A 15,303-nucleotide genomic window follows, 5' to 3' on the forward strand; every position below is an offset into this window, starting at 1 on the left:
CTCCGCTGATTAATTGCGCGGGGGCGAGGAGCTTCTCCTGATGAGCCCTTGGGGGAGCAGGGTCACATTGCGAGCTGAACTTCTGGAGAAGCATCGCCGGAGTTTGGCTCCCTGGGCTGTGCCATGGGCGCTGACCTCCTTCCTGCCACCCTCCCCAAGGTGCCCGTCTCATGTCACGGATCCCTGTCCCTGCCAGGATGAAGCCACCTCATCCAAGAGTGGTCCCCATGCTCATCACACCCACCGAAGCCAGAAGCAGGGATGCTTTGCCTGGAAAACCCTGGAAAACCCTAAAAAAAACCACGCTTGGGCAAGCTGCTGGCTTTGGGGACGCATCCTGCTCCACGGGAGCACCCGGCTGTGCCAGCCTGGCCCTGCTCTTGGAGGCTGTGAGCACAACCTTCAGGATCCTGCATCTTCAAATAAAGGATGAGCAGGATTGAGGGGATTTGGGACCCCCCCTCGCACCCAGCCTTCGCAGGGGGGTCTCCAGCACAGGCTGTGGGGCCAGTGGTGCCACAGGTCCCCGAGCCGAGGCCGTGCGGCAGCGCTCGGGAGCCACCGTGCTGCTGCAGGCAGCAGCTCCCCGACGAGCCAGGAACACACACACCCAAAAAAAATCCACCCACAGCAAACAGAGAGAGAAATCCTGGCTTTCAGAGGCCATTAACGAACCCGCAGCGCTTTCTGAAAGAGTCCCCGTGCTCGCTGCAAAGCCCTGGCCCGGCTCCAGCCCTGCTAATTCCATTCTGCCTCCTAAAATCTCCCCCACCTCTGAAATTCGGATGGGCAGGGGCGGCAGAAAGGCGCAGCATGCATGGGGATGCTCTCAGGGCAGGCTGCAGGACCTGTGCATCCAGGATCTCGGGGGCTTTTGGGGATGCCAGATCCCAAAACTGCACCGAGACATCCCCGCTCTGCTTTTTGAGGCCAAATCCTTGCTTTTCCCTTCCCACCCTCCCCTTCCCGGAGCACTCAGGGGGAGAAAATCCTCCTGGCAAGGAGAGGCAGGACCCTAGCCGGGGAGGGGGCTGCAGCCTTTGTCCCCCCCCAAATTTGTGCCATCAGCCTGTGCGGGATGACTTCCACAAGGCGCACGGAGCCGCAGTCGGCAGCGAGGAGACGAAATCTCGCCCCGATCCGTGTCAGCGCCCTAATCGCAGGCGACAGGCGGGCTCTGCGGCTGCTCGGAGATGATAATATTCGTGTCAGGAAGCATCAAGCGGAGGAGGCGCCTTTCAAAGGGGGGATTACGCTCCTCGCAGGAGGAAAGGAAGCGGCCCTAATCCCGGCTGCTGGATCCCCAGGGCTCGGGGAAGCGGCTCGGAGAGGCCGGGGCTGGTTTTGCTCCCGGTGTGCCACGGAGGAAGGGAAAAGTGCAGGTGTGCAACGTGCACAAGCACAGAGGGTGTAAATAGGGGCTGTTTTCCCCATCACCCCATCACCCGCTTCTCCTGCGCCCACCTCCTGCCTTCAGTCCCCATCCTGGAGAGGAAAAGTGGGGCTGAGGAGTGAGCCCAGGTGCAGAAGCGAAGCTCCCCCTTTGCACCTCGAGCTGCTTTCCCCCGTCTGCGGGCACGGCTGCCAAGGCAGAATTTATTAGCATGCAATCTGCTCTCATCTGGGACGCCGGAGAGAGGGGAAACAAACAAACGAATGTAAGAGCTGAGGGCTGGGGCTGCTGCGGGTGCGAGGTGCGGGTGGGAGGCAGCCCGTTAGGGTCACATTTTTCATTCATCACGTGCCTTTTTGGCCAGCTGAGCCTCCCTCCTGCCCCAAAACTCCTTGCACTCGTGGAAGGATGACCACAAAAACACGGAGACATCAGCGTGTGAGTTCCTGTTGGTGGTGCATCGGGTCAGAGATGTTTTGGGGCTGGGTGCGCCCAGAACCGGCAGCCAAATCTCCACTCAGCGCTGGAGGGCTATGAAACAGAGGGGGCGAGGCAGGGCTGGTGGCTGCACTTTATTTCATTTTATTTTGTCCATGAGGGAGAGAAAAAGCCCTTCTCTCTCTTCTCTTAGTGCTGAGCCGAAGCAGAAGCTCTTGGCACTGCACTGTGCGGGTGCAGTGCTGCTCGCTCCCTGCCCGGCTGTGCTCCTTTCTAACCCGTCCCTCCTTGGTGGCTTTAAACTTTGTTTTTTTGCTCTTTTCCCACCAAATCCTGGCTGTCCCAGGCCTGGCAATGTGCACACTCTGTGCTCCTGCCTTTGATGCAGCAGAGACGGAGATGGAGATGGAGATGGAGATGGAGATGGAGATGGAGACGGAGACGGAGACGGAGACGGAGATGGAGATGGAGATGGAGAGGGAGATGGAGAGGGAGATGGAGATGGAGAGCTGAGCCATGGTGCTGGGGAGCAGGGCAGGATGCGGGGGCACAGGGGGCTGCAGAAAGCTCTACCACAGCATCTGGGGAAAGGGCTGGAGCAACAGAATTTCCCCCCCGAGGGGCGAGTTAGGGATCAATAACCCAGAGAGCAGAGAGCGCAGCAGCCCTGGAACTTGCTGATGGGAGCGAAACGGGGGCACAGCGAGCCCGAAGGAGCAAAGAGCACAAAGTGCAGGAGGATGGGCCGGGGATGACAGCTAACGGGGCTTTGGGGGCCGTAAATTGATGAGGGCTGCGATAATGTGCAGTAGGTTACCGGGGGGGACGGGGGGAGCACTGTGCTTAATGGGGAAAAAAGCAATCGGGTCGTAGGTAATGGGTCTGGGGGAGGAAGGGGCGGGTGGCAGCCCCACAGACCTGCAGGAGCATCAGGGGACGGGGTGAGGACGTGGTCCCCGGTAGCAGCAGGGGCTGAGGAAGCCTTGTGTTGGCAGCAGGGCCGTGGGAGCCGGGATAATTCAAAGCAGGAGGGAGCCTGGGGTGCCTGCGAGCGCAGAGCTCGTGGAGGAGTGGATCTGCGAGCCGGGGATGGGCTCTAACACAATTACTGCCAGGGCTCTGCTCAGCTTTGTGTTAAACCTCCTCCGAGCAGCCCCTCTGCTGGTGCTGCTCCTGCCCTCAGCCTCTCCTGAGCATCCCCCTTTGCCACCTTGATTTTTGGGGGGCTGAGGATGAGGAGGGGCTGAAGGCAGGCGAGCCAGCTGCCGCGGAGGGCACTCTGCCACCACAAGCCTTTAAGCAGCTGCAGGGGCTTCTGCTGCCTTTTAACACACCGATAGTTCTTCGAGGTTGTGCTCGGTTGCTTCTTGCCCCATTATCACCCAAAAGTGTGTTTTATGGGGCCACGATGAGGATGGGTTGATCCCGCCACGTGCCCATGTGGAGCCTCCTGCCCGGCCTCCCCAGAGGCACCAGCCCCACACGCCGCCTCCCCCCAGCCCTCTTTTCCCCCCTAATCCCATTCTGGGGAAAAATCCCCAGCTTTTGGCTCTCTTCCCACAGAGACACCACCTTTGCCCCTGCAGGACGCCGAGGTGGCCGCGGGTTTTAATTAAAACCAACCGCTGCCCGCAGCTCCTGGACGCAATTAAGCATCCACCTGGCTCTGGCCCCGCTGGCCGGGGATGTAATTAAGATGTGAGCCGTGCTGCTGCCCTCTGGGGGGGCACAAAGCGTCCCCAGGACCCCTCCACCCCCCGTGCCTTTCCCTTGGGGCTTTGGTTTTCACCTCTCCTCCACCCCGAGCACCCCGCGCTCACGGGGCCGGTGCCAGCCCCAGCCCTCATTAAGCACTGCGCCCCCGCTGCAGTAATTACTCCTATTTATAAGCACCCAGCCTGCCCTCGACGAAGCCCCCGGCTGCTCCTCCTCCTCCTCCTCCCGTGTGGCTGACACGGCGCAGCAGCTATTTTTTACCCGGAGATTTGTGGGATCCAAAGCAGTGCCACCACCCCTTGGGGACCTCTGGTGCCATCCTGCCCCGCTGGGGACACGGGCACCTCGGTTAGGATTTGGGGAGCCCCCCGCTGGCACCCCGTTAGCCCTCCTCCTGCAGGAGATGCTCCACATTGCCTGATTTCCCCCCAAATTAATTCAGCAGGGTCGCCGGGGGCTGCGTTGCGTTGATCTCGGTGGGGAAAAGCGGGGTGCAGGAGGGTTTAGGAGCCCCCCACGGGTGTTCCCGCTGCTGGGTGAAAACAGAAAAGTCTTTTTGCTCTCCCACCAGCTCCTGGGGCTGCACTCGCTGCCTGGCAGAGAGGGAGAGCTGCTCTGAGCTCTGTTAACACCTTCCCTGTAATTCCACGTGGCAGCGCTCAGCGCGCTCCCTGCACCTGCAGCCGGCTGTGCCAAGGTGCCTACGGGCGGCTCGGGCTCGCACCGACCAAAATTCGGCCTGAAAAAGGGCAGGCCAGGCCTGGGATGGGAAGGGAAAGGAAAAAATAAATCATTCGTCTGCTGCTCGAGCATAAATCCAGTGAGGGAGTCTGCTCAGGGGGACCTTGGGAGCTGTTGGTATCCCTTGCTGCAGGGGGCTGAGCAGTGGGAGCTGCTTCACGGCTGGCTGGTGGGGCAGCGGGCTCCTCGCCAGCCCGGGAACTGAATCCTAAATCCTCCTGATTGTGCTCCGTGGGTACCAAGGCTGGGGCAGCTTGCTGCGTGGCCGGCATCCCCCTGGGGCCACCAGCATCCTCCTGGTGTCCCCAGCATCTCCATGGTGTTTTCAGCATCCCTGTGGGGTCTCCAGCATTCCCATGGGGCTGCCAGCATCCCATTGGGGTCTCCAGCATCCCACTGGGGTCTCCAGATTCCTCTTGGGAACAACACCAGCATCCTCCTGGGGTCTCCAGCATCTCCAAGGGGCTGCCAGCATCCCCATGGGGCCACCAGCATCCCCATGGGGTCACCAGCATCCTCCTGGGGTCTCCAGCATCCCCCTGGGGCCACCAGCACCCCTGTCCTGCACACAGAGCCACCTGGAGGATGCTAGCACAAACGCACAGGGTCTTTTTCAGCAGTGAGCAGGCGACGGGGTCCCCTTCTGTCCCCAAACCACGCCGCTGCCACCAGCTCGCCCCGAGCACGTCCCCTGCCCCGTGTCCCCTAGCACTCCCCGGCGAGGCGGCGCTGCGGCGCATTGCTCATTCCCGCGGCACGCCGGAGCCATCTGGATGGTGTTGGCCCTTCTGCCACGCCACCGAGGATCGTTAACACAAAGCATATGCTTTGTTTGAAATTAATAATAATTCGAGGCTCTCGCCAGCTGCTGGTAATTGGCTCCCCTTTCGCAGAGATAAACCGAGAGCAGCAGGGTGGAAATTCAGCCACTTCCCGGCTCCTTTTCTAATGAGATGAGCGAACGTCCCCGGCAAAAGGTGTCCCTTCTGCTGGGGACACCGTGACACCAGCCAGGTGATGGCTTTAATTACGGGCTACACACACCCCAGGTGTGGGGTCTCCAACCCATCCCACGCCGTGGCTGCCCCAAAACCTGGGGGTCCAGCAGAGCCCTGCAGCCCCCCTCTCTTGGAGCCCAGCAGGGGCAGGTTTGGGGAGCTCGTTTGCTGCCTAATTGCTGCCGTCAGCAGCGGATGAGCGCACGGGGTGTATTTTTATCTCTCCTTGCCTCGGCAGCAGTCTGGGCAGGTGGGTGTCGGGAGGTTGGCGGGGATATTTATGTTGCAGCCCTGACAAAATCCGCCTGCGGGGGCTCTCTGTAAAACACACCGAGCGTTATTTTGCTCAGCCGAGGGGAAGGGAAGGTGCTGAGCGCATCCACCGCTCGGATATGGGCAGGAGTTGGGGATCCAGATTGGATCCAGGCTTTTAAATTCAAGCCAGGGACGTGGATGTAATGGGGAAGATGTGCAACAGGGGGGATCCGCTCCCCAAAATTCGCTTGCTTTGCTTTGTGGAGTGATGGAGAGGAGCAAGGCGCACCCGGTGCGTGGGTGCTCTCCATCCAGGGCACCCTTCCTGCCCACCCCACAGCACAAACGGGCATTAATTGCACCCCCTCTGCCATCATTAGGGTCCAGCTGGTTAATGAGACACCCGAAATGAAGGTGTAGGAGTAGGGTGTGATACCCAAAGACCCTAAAGCCTCTCCCAAACTCCGCTCTGACGCAGCTCACTGGGATTACTGGGCCCTGCACCGCCTCTTGTCCTCGCTGGATGCGATGCGCCGCTCCCGGCCACGGCTACGGGATTTTTCCCCCAGCAGCTGTCAGTGAAAATACCACCAGATGGGCAGGAGGCAAAGCAGCTCTGCCCAGGAATTCAGCCCCGCTGACAGCAGGCGTTTGTAGGGTCGTGCCCTTGCCCTGTTTGCCCACATCTCGGCCAAAATCGCCCCGGATCGATGAGGGTCGGCCGAGCGCAGCGCCCCGGAGCTGCGCCGTGGCCGGCAGAGGCCACGGGATCAATGCAGAGTGAAGGAAATACAGCTGAGGACAGGCGGCTTTTACGGCTTCCTCCCCAAGAAAGGCTCATTTTTATAGACTTCTGGTAATTGCCAATTAATTTTGCCGAGGCCAAGGGCAGGAAAGCAGCCCAGCTCTTTCAGAGCACCCGTGCCGCGGTGGGCGAGCGCAGAACAGCCTCTTTCCCTCTTAGTTTTCCTTGCTGGATGCAACAGAGCTTGGTTTGTGCCCAACCCCTGAGGCTTTCCAACCAGCCCCTCTTCTTCCTGAGCTAATTCCCCCCTCGGATGTGCCCAGAGGTGAGCAGGGAAGAAAATCCAAATGGGATTGAGCTAGGAGCTGGCTGCAGCTCCGCTTTCCTTACCCAGTTCCAAAATCTGGCTTCTCCCCCCACACCTTCCACCAGTTCCCCTCATTCCCCATCCCAAGGACGTGGCCGGGAGCCTCGGCGCTCCAGAACCGAGACAGGCGGAGAGAATCCAGAGCCTCCCAATTAGGCAATTTTTCTGAATGAAGGGCCCTGCTCCGCCCTGCCCGGGGAAGGTGATTGACATAAATCCGCGGGCTGATTAGGGGCTTGTCATTTAGCACCTCTAATGCCTCCCCTCTAATAGCATTAGGGCCCTCCTCGGCGAGACGCTAATGCAGTTTGCAGCTGCACCGTGGCGCCTGGGATTCAGCCGGCCAGCGGCGAGCTCGCTGCAGGAGGAGCAGGGCCCTGATGTGAGCAGGCAGCCGGGGAAAAAAAGGAGCTGCCTTGGCGAGGTGCCCCGAGCACCCCTGCACCTCCCCGGGGGCTTGGGTGCAGGAGGTGGCAGCACCCACCCGAGCCTTGCACCCAGGAGTAGCAGCATCTCCTGGATGTGGGCAGCACCCCCAACCCGCTCTAATTTCTTTATTTTTTTTCTTATTTCCTTATTTCCCCATCCCCAAGTGCCCGTACCCATTTTCCGTCCCTCTGCCCATCCAAGCCTTGCCCAGCTGAGCCCTGGCACCTTCCCTGCTTTGTCCCCATGGGGCTGTGTCCCCAGTCTGTGCCATGGGACACCCAAAATGAAGGTGTAGGAGTAGGGTGCGATATCCAAAGACCCTAAAGACTCTCCCTGGCTCCGCTCTGATTTGGGTTTGGTTTGGGTTTGAGTTTGGATTTGGGTTTGGGTTTGGGTTTCCCTTCCCACCCCTCCGGCTAGGAGCAGGGCCAGGGCATTTGCTGGAGGAAGCGCCCCTGAAAGCTCCGAACAAATCTCTGTTTTGATTAGCTGTGCTCCTAAATGATTTATAATCAGCATAATACAATAACGACAATGACTCCCTAATCAGATTAAACCGCTCTCCATTTGTCTGGGGCTTTGCACTGTAATCTCTTCCTCCTCTCCCTGCCATCGATTTTTGTTTCCTCGGCTCGAGTTGTGCCCAGCCCCACCCTGAGGGGTTTTCCAGCCTCTGCATCCTTGTCTGGACTTCGTATTCCAGCACACATCCCCTTTTCCACCCTAAAACCTCATTTTAGGGGAAAGGAGAGCCTGGAGATGTTGAGGAAGCCAAGCTGAAGGTGTTGGGGTGGCCGAACACCGCGGGCTTCACCCGGCCATGCCATGAAATTTGATTAATGCGAGTCCCTCGTTAGCCTGGCTGGCACAGTACAAACCTCGTTAGAGCCCCAGGATCTTTAAGTGAGGTCCGGAAGGTGTTCCCACTTCTCCCCTTAATGAAGAAAAATCGCAGCGGAGGCGGCCGGAGGGAGCGCGCGGCGTGCGCCGGGGTGGCAGCGGGGAGCGGAAGCCAGGCTGGAGGAGGGCGAGGAGTGAGGGCTGTGTTAACACTGATTAATAATAAATAACCGCCGTAATGAGCCCTAATTAATAATAGCACATGCTTAAGGAATTGATTCCCGGCGCATGGCAGAATGCCGTTACAAGTCCCTGGTGCTCCGGCGGCGCCGCCGGTGCGGTGAGCGGCTGGGATCGCCCGGGGGTGCGGGATGAGGGGATGGGAATGGGATGGGGACTGGGATCATCCCTCACCGCCGCAGGAACAGCCCCAAAAAGGATGGGGAAAAGCCCAGGGAGCATCACAATGCGTCCTGCTGCCTCCTGAACCCATCAGCAGCCAGCAGCGGTGCCACCGCCAGCATGTCCTTGGCACGGCGGTCCCCAGAGGCTCAGATGTCACCGGGACGGGCTGTGGGAGCCACGTTTATGGGAAGTCAGCTCCATGGAGAGACACATTTATGGGATGTCAGAGCCAGGTGACAGCCGGGGAGAGAAGCCAGCAGAGCCAGGACCAAGCTCCGTGCTGCTTCGCCCTCTCCCTTGATCCGATGTTCAGTCGCTGCACAAGCAGGCTGAAGATTTTGTTGTTATTTTAATTTTCTAGCTTTAGTTTGAGGCAAATTGGTGCAGGAGCATCCCTGTGCCCTGCACATGGGGCAGCTGAGCCCGCTGCTGCGTGCCGAGGGGAGCGTGGCTGCCGGTGACCCGGTTGTTTCCCAGCCCCTCCAATTCACGGCGTGATAGATAGATTGATACGGGGCTTTAATCAGTGTAATATATAAAGCACTTAATTTGCCTTATTAAAAGTCTGCACTTTGGATTTTCAGGATCCAGGAAATTAACTCAAGCACCTAACCATTTATTTGATTGAAAGAGATCATAAATAATTCATGCCTTTCCTTCGCCTCCAGTGGAAGACCTGCCGGGTGGCGGCGAAGGCGCTCCCAGCACCGCCAGCACCGTGTCCCCATGCAACTCGTCTCACCCCATTCTCCCTGGAGCTGCCCTCTTGCACGAGTTTGGGGTGCAGCGCCCCGTCCCCATACATCCTTTCCAGGGGTCCCTGTGCCCCTTGGGGCTGGGGGCTGTACGCGGAGGTGCCAGGCACGGTGCGGCCAGCTCCCAAAGCAGCGGTGCGAGCGGTGCGCGAAGCCAGCTGCCTCCCCAAACCACCTCCTCTTCCCCTCCCTGTGAACCCTTTAAGAGTGTGCATGATGGGGAGGTCACAACAGAGCCATCACCCCCCCAGGAGCTCATTTCTGTCCCCATCTCGTTGCCCCTGAACTCCCCGCTCGGGCCAGCAACGCACCAGGAAAGCTGCACGCCGCGAGGCGGCCGGCTGCGGCGAGGTCCTGCTGCTTTTATTAGGAGGATAAATTGCACACGGAGCTGCCGCCGTGAGATAAGCGAGCACAGAGGAAACGGCTGGGGTGGGCAGGGGCAGGTAGGGCCAGCGCCTCTCCTTGGGGCTCGATGTCTCTGCCAAGGGCACCCCTGGGGCTGGAGGTGGCCGGCAGCGGGAGCGGATTGATCCGGGGCAGGGCAGGCTGCAGGGGGGGGGGGCTCATCCTGGTGGTCCTGCTGCACGGGACAGAGAGGAGCCAGCCACGAAAATCACCCTGACCATAAAGCTGAGCGTTTCATCTATAATTCAGAGGAGCAGGAAAGTGGCTCTACGCGAGATAAAACCCGGCTGAGAGAGTGGAAATTTATGCCACCGTTGTTTTTTTTTTGCTGAGCTGGGACGCGGCGCGACCTTCGGAGAGGTGCTGAGGGTGGGGGCAGCAGGATGGGGTGCTGAGCGTGACCACGGCCCCGTGCCAGCGAGGGCTGGGCGTGCTGACGTCCCCAAAAAGTGCACAGGAACCTGCACCTGGGGGTGTTTGCAGGGGGAGGGCTGGAAACGTTGCACGGCGGGGGCGCAACATCCAGCGGGGTGCATGGGGATGTGCATCGGGGTGGGGGGCTCTGGAGAGGGCAATATGGGGTGGGGAGGGGGTCCCTGGAGCGTGCAAAGCCACCTAGTTCTTATGGGGTGGGGTGTGCATCCCTGGAGTGTGCAATTTGGGGTGGGGAGGGGGTCCCTGGAGCGTGCAATGCCGCCTAGCTCTTATAGGGTGGGGTGTGCACCCCGAGGCTGTGCCCCACCAGCAAGTCCTTATGGTGTGGGTTGTGCACCCCCAGTTTGTGCACGGCCAGCCCCGTGGTGCAGGATGGGCACCCTTCGGTCCATATTTTGCCATCCGGCCCCCAAGGCACGGGACATGCACCCCTGGGACCACCCTTTGCCCCCCACCCCTCGCAGCACCCTCTGCTCATCCCTGCGCCGTGTGCCACCAGCCAGCCCCGGGGCGCACGGGGCCGGGGGGGGGGGGGGTCCCGAGGTCCTTTCAGGGGAGCAGGGCAGGGTTTGGGGCCCGATGTGCCGGAGCAGGACGCTCCCTTGGAAGCTGCGGGGGGGGGCTGGCAAAACCCCAGCCCCATTTTTTTCCCCGTACCACGGGCGGACACTGCCCTCCAGCGGGCTTCTCCCGGCCGCAGCTGGCCAGATGCGCACGGCTTTCGGGGGTGGGGAGGGACACCCAGCGCTCCCCCGGCCCTCCCCCGGCCCCTGCCCCGGCTCTGCGCCCCCTCACTGCTGGTTCCTCTTCTTGGCAAACTGGAGGACCACGTTGTCGTACTCGGTGTCCCCGAGCCACTCCTTGCCCTGCGCCACGAAGGGTTGCCGGAGCGGGACGGCACGCTTGGGCACGGCGTAGTCGTCCCGCTGCGGGTTGTAGGGGTACTCGTGGCCCGAGGGCTCCTCCGGGGCCGCCTGCAGCCTCCACGCCTCCCCCTTCACCTCCTCGGGCTCGTCGTAGACGGTGTGGGCGCACAGACCCTCGGGCTCGTCGTAGATGTGCTCGGCCTTGGGGACGGAGGCGCGGGGCAGCGGGGGCCGCGCGCTCGCCTCGTGGATGCTGTCGTAGAGCGGGTCCGGAGCCTCCTCGGGGCCACGGAGCACGGCACCGAGCTGCCTGCCCAGCAGGGACTTGGCGATGGTGTCGAAGGGCACGGCGTATTCGGATTCAGCCCCTGCTTTAGCCGGAGCATCCTGCCTCCTGCCCTTCTCCGGCACCTTGGTGGCACCACCCCGCTGGAGGGAGTTGCAGGGCTCGGCGTAGAGGCACTTGGCGGTGCCGCCGTCGCCACCGGGCTCCTCGTGGCCCTGCGTCCAGTTGGGCACCTTGGTTTGGGCGCGTGGCCGCGGGCCATCGTCCCCGGGGACGCCCCAGCGCTGCTCCTCGGCGCCCCGGCCCCGCTGCGCCTCGATGGCCGACTCGATCACCTGGAAGATCTCGTTGCCTTGCCGCGTCTCGAACTCGAAGTTGCCCTCGCCGGAGGCGCAGCGCCGGCCGGCCTCGAAGGAGAAGGTCACCTGCAGAGGGGACGGCATCAGGTCCCCGTGGTGTCCCCACCACCACCTCCAGCCCGCCCTCCCGGTGTCCCCGGTACCTTGTCCCGGCCGAAGCGCCGCAGGAAGCGGTAGGGCCAGCTGTAGAGGATTTCCCCCGCCTGCAGATCCCGCAGCTCCAAGGCTTCCTCCCCGGCTCGCAGGACGAAGCGGCCCCAGAGGCGGCAGCGCTCGGAGGACTCGGTGGCCCTCACCATCACCTCGAACTCCTTCCCCAAGCCAGCTGGGGACAGAGAAGGGCGGCGTTTGCGGGGATCAGAACCCCAAAACGCCCACCCCGAGCCGAGCTGGGGGACGAGGAGGGGGGGAAGCGGTGTCCGGCCGATAAGGGCTGGAGCCCCGCGGGAGGAGCGCGATAGCGTGGCGAAACCCAACCAAACCGCAGGGCAGGAAGAGCGCACAGAGGCTATTTTTGAGGCTATTTTTGCCCCAGGCCTCCCAGCACGGTGCTGCGGGGGCGGCTGCTCGCCCACGAGAAGCAGCCCCGGGTGCCGAAAGCCGCCCCCTCCCCGCTCGCAGGCGCCCACCTTTGTCCCGGGAGCTGTAGAGGGAGTTTTCCTCCATGGAGAACTCGCCCTCGGCGCGCAGCGAGCCCTGCTGCCCGTCCTTCCCCGCCGCCTGCTCCTCCCTGCTCCTCTGCCCAAAAAGAGCCAGGGGTGACCCTCAGCTCCGCCAGCCCCGCGGCAGATCGGGGTTTCCCCCGTGGATCCAGAATCTCCCACCCCGTGGTTATCAGCCCTATAGGGTCTCCCTCCCCATAGGATCTCCCACCCCATGGTTATTCCACTCATAGGGTCTCCCTCTCCATGGGATCTCCCTCTGAATAGGGTCTCCCACCCATATGGTCTCCCCCCTATAGGGTCTCCCACCCCATAGGGTCTCCCTCCCCATAGGGTCTCCCTCCCCATAGGGTCTCCCCCCTATAGGGTCTCCCCCCCATAGGGTCTCCCATCCCATGGTTATCCCACCCAAAGGGTCTCCCTCCCTATAGGGTCTCCCCCCCATAGGGTCTCCCACCCCATCGTTATCCCACTGAAAGGGTCTCCCTCTCCATAGGGCCTCCCCCCGATAGGGTCTCCCTCCCCATAGGGTCTCCCTCCCCATAAGGTCTCCCACCCCATGGTTATCCCACCCATAGGGTCACCCTCCCCATAGGGTCTCTCCCACCCAGGGACTCCTTCCCCATAGGGTCTCCCCCCCCCAGGATCTCCCCCCCAGAGGGTTTCCTTCCCCATAGGGTCTCCCCATAAGGTCTCCCACCCCATGGTTATCCCACACATAGGGTCTCCCTCCCCATAGGGTCTCCCCCCTATAGGTTCTCCAACCCCATAGAGTCTCCCACCCCATGGTTATCCCCCCCAAAGGTTCTCCCCCCATAGGCTCTCCCTCCCCATAGGCTCTCCCCATAGGCTCTCCCACCCCATAGTCATCCCCGCCATACTGTCACCCCCCCCGTAAGAGCCCCCCCTGGATTTTTTGGGGCCGCGCTCACCGGGAAGGCGAGCTCGCAGAGCCTCAGCACCCAGCCGGCCGTCTCGGAGCTGTCAGCAGCCAGCAGGTAACGCTTGTCGGTGGTCTCCAGCAGGAAGGGGACGGTGTCTTTGGGGCAGCCCCCGGGGTCCCCGCTCGTCTCGGCCACGTGCACGCAGTCGCTCAGCTTCACCAGCCGCCGGCTGCCCTCGCCCCTCCGCAGTTTTTCGGCCGCCGGCGGCGCCGAGCCCTCGAAAAGCTCCAGGCGGGCGGTGGAGCAGGAGCTTTCCCGGTATAAAACGCCCCAAAATTTCTTCCATTTCTGCCCCCGGGAGAAGCGAGGGAAAGGAGGGAAAGGGCGGCGTTAGCCCAGAGCTGTTTGCGCCCTCCCGGTTGGCGCCCCTTCGGGTTTCTGCCCTCGCCAAAGTGCCCAAGTGGGTCCTCGGGGGGTTAAATAGGGCAAGGAGGGGGGTTAAATTCTGGCACCGAGCACAGGCAGCGGCCTGGGGGGAGCCGTGTGCCCTGCTGCAAAGAGGAACCGCTCAGCATCATCCTGCCTGGGAGGGGGAATGAAGCATGGGGAGCCCCCCACAACGCCATCCCCCTGCCCTGGGGGATCTGTCCTACACCTCCCCAAACCCCACAGCGCCTGAGATCCACGCCGAGAGCCCCCCGGGGGACCACCAGCTCCTCGTTTATCCCCTGCTCCTAAAAACCCACCCAGCTCAGGAGGAAGTTTCACACCAAAATCAGCGTCGGCTGCAAGGGGAACCTGCGGGGCCGGGCAGGTTCGGCCAGCACCATTTTTTGGGGCGTGTTTGTGGGGTTAAGCCCGGCCTCCCCTCTACCTCTTCTTCCCCATCCTCTGCAGCCGGTGGCTGCTGCCTTGCCGGCGATGTTATCTGCACCCCTGCTCTGCTCTGCTCCTCTCCGCCTGCTCGCAGCACCTCCAGGATGACGAGGACGAAGGCACCGCCACCAATTTGCTCCAAATTGACCCCATTTCCTCGGCACCGCACGGGGGCTGCTGTGCCGCCAGCTCCCCGCAAACACCGGGGTGCTTTGGGTGCTCGAGCACGGCCCCGGAGAGCAGGGTTTGCTTCTCCCTCTTCCCTCTTCTTCGTCAAAACCCGGAGCCGCCCAGGAGAATCCTTCCCCTTCTTGCTCAAGAGCGGTGGTGGCCGGGGGTTGCTAAGCCCCGGGGTGTTATCAGCCGGCCGGAGAGGTTGCATCAGTTTGTGCCCGGCTTGCAGAGCTCCTGGGGGGGGCTGGTGGCCCCTTTGCGCCCCATCCCCATCTCTTTGGATCCCCCCCAGCTCGTCCCCGCAGCCCGTGGAGCCGAAGGATGCTCAGGGGCTTGGTTTGGAGAAGGTCCCCCGTCCCCAAATTGCCCTCGTGTGCCCCAAATCGCCCCCAACAGCCCTTCCTCCCAGCCCGGGGGGCCCAGCCATGCCCCAAACCCCCCCTGATTCTCCATACCCCGCACGAGAAAAACCCCAAAACCGCACCGCGAGGCCGCTCAACACCAAAACCGACGCACCAGGCCCGTGCCCCCCGACGCCCCCACCCCATCCTCACCTTCCCAAAAGTCTGCTGCAGCTGCAGGTAGAGCGCGCCCTGCTTCACCACCGCCTCCTCCATCCTCCAGCCACGAGCATCCTCCCGCGTTCCCCTCGCACCACCCGGGACCCCCCCAGGACCCCCTTTTTCCTGCGTGGTGGTGCCGGTGGTGTCCCCCCCCGTGCGCCCCTGCCCGCCGGCGGCCGCGCCGTGCGCCGCTGTGACGTGCGCTCGGCGGCTTCTGTTTCCTCCCCGTGCTCAGCTCGCGCCCCGGTTTCCTGTGCCGCCGACGTTACCATAAAGGGCAGCCGCCGGAGCAGCTTCGGGGACGGCCCCGAGCGTGTCACCGAGCCGCTGACGGCGTGGGGTGAGGTTTGGGGACGGGCTGCAAGGCGGTGCCGGCGGTCCTGCAGTTCCCTGGCCCCGCGGGAGAAAGGATTCCCGTGGGAATTGCATCCGTGCCTCAGTTTTGCCGTCTGTAAAATGGGCCCAAAAGCACCTCTGCGCCCCCCCAAAGTCAGGCTTTTTTCCCCCAAAAAGCCGGTTGTTTTTTTTTTAACACCTCTGCTGCAGCCAGGGTGGGAAGTGGCTCGGGTTTTGCAGGCGTCTGCTCCCGCTCAGCGGTGTGTGTAGGGGATCCCTTGGTACATGCAGGGGATCCCTTGGTACGTGTAGGGGATCCCTTGGTGCACGCAGAGCACTGCTGCTCTTGGCGCATGCAGGGAATGAACCCTT

At 62.1% G+C, this 15,303-nt stretch overlaps 1 protein-coding gene across 1 annotated transcript; it reads right to left on the reverse strand.

The window, feature by feature from the left end:
• Nucleotides 1-8,690: 8,690 nt before the first annotated feature.
• On the reverse strand, nucleotides 8,691-14,694 carry DOK2 (docking protein 2). Its single transcript, XM_082779355.1, has 5 exons — nucleotides 14,587-14,694; nucleotides 13,031-13,330; nucleotides 12,066-12,174; nucleotides 11,580-11,761; nucleotides 8,691-11,502 (listed from the first exon to the last, which is right to left on the reverse strand). The coding sequence occupies exons 1-5, from the start codon at nucleotides 14,647-14,649 to the stop codon at nucleotides 10,717-10,719; spliced, it is 1,440 nt and encodes a 479-aa protein (XP_082635481.1). The 5' UTR covers nucleotides 14,650-14,694; the 3' UTR covers nucleotides 8,691-10,716.
• Nucleotides 14,695-15,303: the final 609 nt, after the last annotated feature.

The sequence above is a fragment of the Aythya marila genome (genome assembly GCF_965140915.1).
Source record: "Aythya marila genome assembly, chromosome: 26".
In the NCBI taxonomy this organism is placed as follows: domain Eukaryota; kingdom Metazoa; phylum Chordata; class Aves; order Anseriformes; family Anatidae; genus Aythya; species Aythya marila.

Bases quoted from the DNA above. Each gene is read 5' to 3' on its own strand.
- DOK2 (XM_082779355.1), bottom strand. From the start codon at position 14,649: ATGGAGGAGGCGGTGGTGAAGCAGGGCGCGCTCTACCTGCAGCTGCAG. The intron at 13,331-14,586 runs GTGAGGATGGGG...TCCCGGGGGCAG, and splicing joins TGCAGCAGACTTTTGGGAAG to AAATGGAAGAAATTTTGGGG. The intron at 11,762-12,065 runs GTGGGCGCCTGC...CTCTGTCCCCAG, and splicing joins CTACAGCTCCCGGGACAAAG to CTGGCTTGGGGAAGGAGTTC.